General features: G+C 39.5%; 1 protein-coding gene across 1 annotated transcript; it reads left to right on the top strand.

Moving 5' to 3' along the window:
- Positions 1–921: 921 nt before the first annotated feature.
- Positions 922–5993, top strand: LOC4333728 (probable ubiquitin-conjugating enzyme E2 18). Its single transcript, XM_015777713.3, has 6 exons — positions 922–1106; positions 1257–1360; positions 1666–1768; positions 1881–1944; positions 5442–5530; positions 5616–5993. Exons 1-6 carry the CDS (start codon positions 1077–1079, stop codon positions 5709–5711), a joined length of 486 nt encoding a protein of 161 aa, XP_015633199.1. The 5' UTR covers positions 922–1076; the 3' UTR covers positions 5712–5993.
- The last annotated feature ends 656 nt before the right edge of the window (positions 5994–6649 follow it).

The raw sequence follows: 6649 nt of genomic DNA, 5'->3' as shown, positions 1-6649 counted from the left end.
AGCTATATCCAGGTAACTTAAGTGATATAAAAATAATGACAAATCATAGAATTGACAAACGGCTGGCTTGAAGATACTTGTCTAGTCCTCGCTATCTAGTCTGGTCGGGATATGATATGGCTAGTGAAGTTTAACTTGGATGTAAGCTGATTTCCCGGCTAGATGGTTTAAGCGATCTTTCTATTTTTTAAAAAATACTTTATGATGTTAGAATATTTATACATTCTATGAAAATAAAACCCTAATCTAGTGTGAAATACTCCCTCCGTCCCATAATATAAGGGATTTTGAGTTTTTCTTGCACTGTTTGACCACTCATCTTATTCAAAAAATTTTGAAATTATTATTATTATTTTTGACTTATTTTATTATCCAAAGTACTTTAAGCACAACTTTTCGTTTTTATATTTGCACAAATTTTTTTAAACAAGAAAAGTGGTCAAACAGTGTAAGCAAAAACTCAAAATCCCTTGTATCATGGACGGACGGTTCGTTTGGTTGGAGGGAGTTTTTAAGAGGAATTGAGAGTTTAGAGGGATGAGGCTATTAAGTGTTTTGTTTGGTTGGGAGACATGGGAATTTTGGTGGGATGGGGATGGAGAATTGAGGAAGGAACTCCCTCCTTTTCAATACCTAGGTAGGGATAGGTAATTGGGAGGGAATTCCTCCTTTACTTTGTCTAAGCAAATCTCAGCCATCCGTTTTTATTAATGACCTAATCTCCAACTAAACTCCCTATCAATTTCCATAACCTCTACCAAACAAGATATTGGAATTAAAAATCAAATTCCTATATTAATCTCATCATCAATTCCCTCGTATAAACTCCCAATCCCCTTCCATCGAGTTACCAAACAAGCCGGGAGTAGTACGATATTTATTTGGAACCCTATTTATTTTGGGATGGATGATGGGAGCACTGCTGATTTGCTGAAGCTGAAGAGCTGAACGCGGTGAGGCGGTCGTAGGCCTTCTTCCCCTCTCCGTCTCGTGTCCCACGCACGCACACCTTTCCCCCCCTCTCTCCCTCCCTCCTCCGCCATCCCTAGCAGCCGCCCCGCACCCGCGCCCGCACCATGACGAGCTCCTCCTCCCCTTCCCGCAAGGTACCAAACCCTAACCCTAACCCCCTCCTCTCTACCCTCATCCCCTCCGGATCCCATCTCCCCTCCGCCCCGATTCGCCGTAATTTGTTTTGGGGGTTTTTTTCTCTCTCTCTCTGAGCTGTTTGTGTGTGTGTATGTGTGTTCGTGCAGGTGCTGAGCAAGATCGCGTGCAACCGGCTGCAGAAGGAGCTCGCGGAGTGGCAGGTCAACCCTCCCTCCGGCTTCAAGCACAAGGTCACCGACAATCTCCAGAGGTGACCCCCCCCCTCCCCCGCGACCACTCCAAACCCACGCGGTTTTTGTCCTTGCCGCTTTCGCGTTTCGTCTCTTTCCCTTTCGATTCAGATGAAATCGCAAACCCTTTTCGGCGTCCTGATTGACCCAGGATCTCCTTTTTTTCTATGAGGGTTTTGGCCGCGTAGTCGTGAAATATTCAGTCGTTCATGTTCTTGTATGATTTATTTATTTTCAACTTTGATACTTTCTTGTGATTTTTTATCCATGTGAAAAGCATGAAAAATAATATATCATGATATGGATTATTCCGAAATAAAAAAAGGTGGGTCATCGAGGTCGCGGGGGCTGCGGGCACGCTCTATGCCGGAGAGACATACCAATTGCAGGTGGACTTCCCTGAGCATTACCCCATGGAGGCTCCCCAGGTGGGATTTCTTGCCTTCTCTTTATACTATTTATTTATACTGTGTTTAGTTTGGGTATACTGCATGCACTGGAATCCAACGCTTTGGGTTTGATCGACTTGTTTTTCTGTAGGTCATATTTCTTCATCCAGCGCCAATGCATCCGCACATTTACAGCAATGGGCATATCTGTTTAGGTAAAATGATTGTATGCTCCTATTGATGCATAAATAATTGTTGTTTTCGTTCTTGATGCTTTTGCCCACTCCATTAATTCTCTTGGGTGTACAGCATTTTTACTGGACCTGTTTTACAGTTTTAGCATGTCCACGAAATATGCCTTTCTGTCTTGCTAATGAAAGCTGCCATCTTCAATGGCAAGCATAATACTTAGGAGTTTAAAGTAGTAAATAACTAGGGTAGTAACTGTATGATAAGTTTTAAACACATTTAGCTATCCCAGCTGTACCTTTTAACTTTATATATGCTGGGAAGTGTACAAACTTAGAAAGTAACACTTGAAGTCCTTAGATATGGGTGTATGGGCATAGAGGAAGTGACTAGAATATAGGTGGATTAACCTTATCCACTTCTATTTGTCTAGGGTAATCCTGTGTTAGATAATGTTGACCAAGATCAACACTTGTCTCTTCCACCACCACATGTTGTTTTTAGCACCTTTGCATATCCTCTTGTCGTTCATGATCAAGAACTCCCAACTTTTTGACACATCTGGGCAATTCTGCTATTATGTTCCTGATTGACATTTAACAATTTGACTATTGGCTGTGCTGTGATGTCTGGTCTGTTCATGGAGGTTCTGGATGTAGTTAAGCTGAAATTCTAGCCTATGTGGTTATCTAGTTAAATTTATCCTTAAGAGGCTGCACCCCTTATTTAGTGGAAGTTCTCTTGTAAGTTACAACACACAAGTTAATTGATGTGTACTATGTACTTTATGTAATTCCTTGATGCATTGAAATGGATGGTTACAAACTTTCCGGTGGATTGGTAAAATAGTTTATGATAGAGCGGTGTTGAGATGAACCATTCAATAAATTCTCCCAACGTAGCAAACCTGTACAATAAGATGTCTTGTACTCAACAATTTTTACAAGATGTTATGAAACACATAATACATGCCTGCCAGATACCTCAAGTTATTAGATGTTATTGTTGTGCATATATTCTAATGGTGGGATATTCCAAAATTTTCTTGTATTAATGGGACAATACTGTACATTGTCATCGGATATTGTCCTGCCTGCTGTGAAATGTTCAATCCAGTGTAGATTGCTAAGTGTACAGAATCTAACTAGTTTGTCATCCTTTTCAAGAAAAATGGTTGCCCATGATATAAGCATTCCCACTATCAGCTTACATTAATATTGGCAAGCACAAGTCCTCTGCAGTATTACTTCTCTAGTTAAAGCAATGCCTTTTTGCAGATGTATATGCAGCAGATGCACCCTAGAAAATTTTCAAATCTTGAGCATCCTGACCATGGTTCAAGAAGGCGCTAGTTGGGTGACTGGGGGGCGCCTCGGTCAGGCCAGATAGTCAAATCCAAGAAATTAGCAAGCATATTGCATAAAACTTGGACTTCATAACACTAAAATAGCAACAGAACACCACCCACGTTAGTTCAGCCGCCTAATGCACCATCTAATACTTAATCGTGGCGGCTACCTAGTGCATAGAGCCAACTTTTAGAAAACTGATCTTGACTCCCAAGTTGCTCATATTTAACGGCTTACCCATAGTATAAAAATCCACCAGACGGCAAGCCGGCACAACTCGTGGTTCACAGCAACCCCCACTGCCACCCCCCCTCCCCCCCAGCACACACACACACACACTGCCTGGTCCCACTGTTGGACTGCTGAACCATGGCTCACTAAAATCGATACCGATGTATATTCTCCATGTAACACAAGTGATTTGCTACCTGGATGGTTGAAGGGCAGCAGCTGCAGGTTGCTCACCAGTGTTCTATCCTCTGCCTCCTTTTTTTTCTCATAACTGGGCCTAACTTGCCATTCACTGATGAGCCGTGCGGTTTATGATCCGTTTCCATTGGTTCACCAGTTCTTAGAAAAACCATCTGGTTTTCCTGGTTTACTCTCCTGTCCAATAGCAGAAGCGATCCTTCACACAAACCAAACCGGAAGGGATGCTGGTTAAGTATGATGGTGCACCTTCCTCTTTTTTAACTGAATTATTGTCTTTTCAACTTTGCAAACATTCAGTTCCTTTCCTAATGCAGTGATGCCACTTTTTGGAATGATTGTTTTGCTACTTTATTTGTCTATCACTCCACCTGTCTAGTTCAGTACAAAATGAAATTTGGTGAATTGAGTTGTGCATTTGCATTCCCCTTTACTTTCTAACATTAATATAACCATGTTTTGACTTTTAATGCAATACATGACCAGAGGAATGCCTCCTTTTATGCAAAGAGCATGTGTTTTGTAGGTGAAAGGTATCTATTACACCATACAAATGAATCTAGCATGGCTCAATGCATTTAATTCCCTTACTATGTGTGCTGGATAACCTTTTTTCCCGGTTTGATGGTGTGGCTTGTTTGTTTTTTCCTGTCAACTAGCGACATACCCATGCTTTGCTATTGGCAGAAGAAACAAAATATTATTGTATGTCATAGTAAAACATATTTTATCAAATATCTTAGCATCACTTGTTTGCTTATTTTATTATCTGATACTAGAAAAAATGCCCGTGCGTTGCAATCGGTGAAGGCTATTTTAATTTTATTATTGTTATACGGTTTAGCTAAGGTGAAATTCACTACGGGAATTTGCTTGGATATATGTTAGAAAATCATGAGCTGCAATTAGGAGTACGACTCATGTCTCAAGTTAGTATGCGAATTTTTTTTAAAGAGATTTCTTATATGACTCCTGTATTTCCAAAAGCGAATAAACTTAAAAAAACCAACTCAAACACAGATCTGTATTTCCAAAAGCAAACAAACTTAAAAACCGACTCAAACACGGATGACGTACGAAAGTACCGGCAAAAACATCTTCAATTTTTATAATAGTGGAGATTTACTTGATTGGACCAAATATTGGACTATTCCATAATATTAGAAAATATCATGGAACAATTTGTAAAAACTGCTAAAGCAATAGCGGGGTGGCAGATTCATTGCCACCACCACTTGAGGCTTTTAAATAAGTTTATATATTGGTTAATTGCCACGTTAATTTCTAGGTTATTTTTTAGGGCAAAGCAGGGCTAAATTTATTACTTGGAGAATATGATGGATATGCTTCCGAGCTTTTTGCTGGCCTATGTTATCAAGAATTCAAGAGATGTCTTTCTAAAATAAAGGACCGAAACCTGCGATTTGGTGACACAAAATACCTTGCATGCCTTTTTTTTTTTTTGTAATTCTGGACCCTAAAAATGCTAAATTTTGCCCCCTTTTTATTTTTTTTCTTTGTACACATTGTTTGGAAAGTCTACTCACGATTGCCTTTATAATTTGAAGTTTTGAACCTAACCAGCGAGAAAATGGAAATCTAATGGACTACTTGGGTTGCCTTAGTGGTTGTATTTTTGCTTGGATGGGTTCTGGAATTTTTGTCCACCTACCATCTTTGTTTAACAATTAACATGTCAATTTGACCGCAGATATATTGTTTACTGTTGTTTCACTTGTCTGCAGATATATTGTATGACTCGTGGTCACCGGCGATGACCGTTAGTTCTGTTTGTATCAGTATCTTGTCCATGTTGTCAAGCTCACCAGCAAAGGTTATAGAGCTTCACTGTGTCCTCTCCTGTTTAAATGGAGATCATGCATCTGACCATATTATATGTTTATTATATGTTGGTGCAGCAACGTCCTGCCGACAATGATCGCTATGTCAGGAACTGCCGCAATGGGAGGTCGCCGAAGGAGACCAGGTGGTGGTTTCATGATGACAAAGTGTGATTGGTTCCAACTTCCGGTTGGCTTCTCCTCAGCAACCCTTTTACCCGCCACCCTACCTTTACATGGCGTCCTCCATGGGAGATGATTTAGGCATATTTTTAAGCGATCTATTTGACCGCAAATTAACATGCCTTTGTGGTTTGTAAATGAATGTGAACCTGTATCGAATCCTAGACTTATTAATTACTATACCTTGGATATATAGAATAATTACATGTGTATCTTGCTTATTGCCCAAAATAGAGGCATCAAATGCAGTCAAAACTTTGGTTTTCTGGGTTTTCCGATATGTCCCGCAACGGTACGTCGGTACATAACATTGTTTGTTCCAGTTGGAGCTGTAATCCTGCTTTATTTCCTGTTTTGTTTTTTTTTTCTTTTCTTGACTGTAGTTGGAGCTATAATCCAGTTGTGTTTTTTTTTCTTCTTTTCTTTACTGTAGATGGAGCTATTATCTGGTTTGTTTACTGTTTTGCCTCTTTTTTTCTTCAACAGTTGAACATCACAGCTCAGGCCAACATTAAATGTAGGAAAAAAACCAACTACACATATTGCATGTAAATTACGAGACATCTTTTAAGCCTAATTGTATCATGATTTGACAATGTGGTGCTACAGTAAATATTTGCTAATAACAGATTAATTAGGCTTAATGAATTTGTCTTGCAGTTTTCTGGCGGAAACTGCAATTTATTTTGTTATTAGACTTAAGTTTAATACTTCAAATATGTGTATGTATATTCGATGTGATAACCAAACCGAAAAATTTTCTTCAACTAAATAAGGCCTCGGTCAAACTTCAAGATCTCTCAAATTTCTTCAGAGGAAATTTGCACATGATCTATCACATCATTGTCTCTTGCACCTAAGGAAGTGAGTTTTTGTGCTCCTAAGAGTGAATTTTTGTCTTAGGGGTATGATTTTAGTTCCAACACAGT

Source organism: Oryza sativa, chromosome 3, assembly GCF_034140825.1.
Source record: "Oryza sativa Japonica Group chromosome 3, ASM3414082v1".
Classification (NCBI taxonomy): domain Eukaryota; kingdom Viridiplantae; phylum Streptophyta; class Magnoliopsida; order Poales; family Poaceae; genus Oryza; species Oryza sativa.
Note: the sequence above shows the minus strand (reverse complement) of the source record. Positions and strands in the feature narration are given on the sequence as shown.

Bases quoted from the DNA above. Each gene is read 5' to 3' on its own strand.
- LOC4333728 (XM_015777713.3), top strand. From the start codon at position 1,077: ATGACGAGCTCCTCCTCCCCTTCCCGCAAG. The intron at 1,107-1,256 runs GTACCAAACCCT...GTGTTCGTGCAG, and splicing joins CCTCCTCCCCTTCCCGCAAG to GTGCTGAGCAAGATCGCGTG. The intron at 1,769-1,880 runs GTGGGATTTCTT...GTTTTTCTGTAG, and splicing joins ACCCCATGGAGGCTCCCCAG to GTCATATTTCTTCATCCAGC.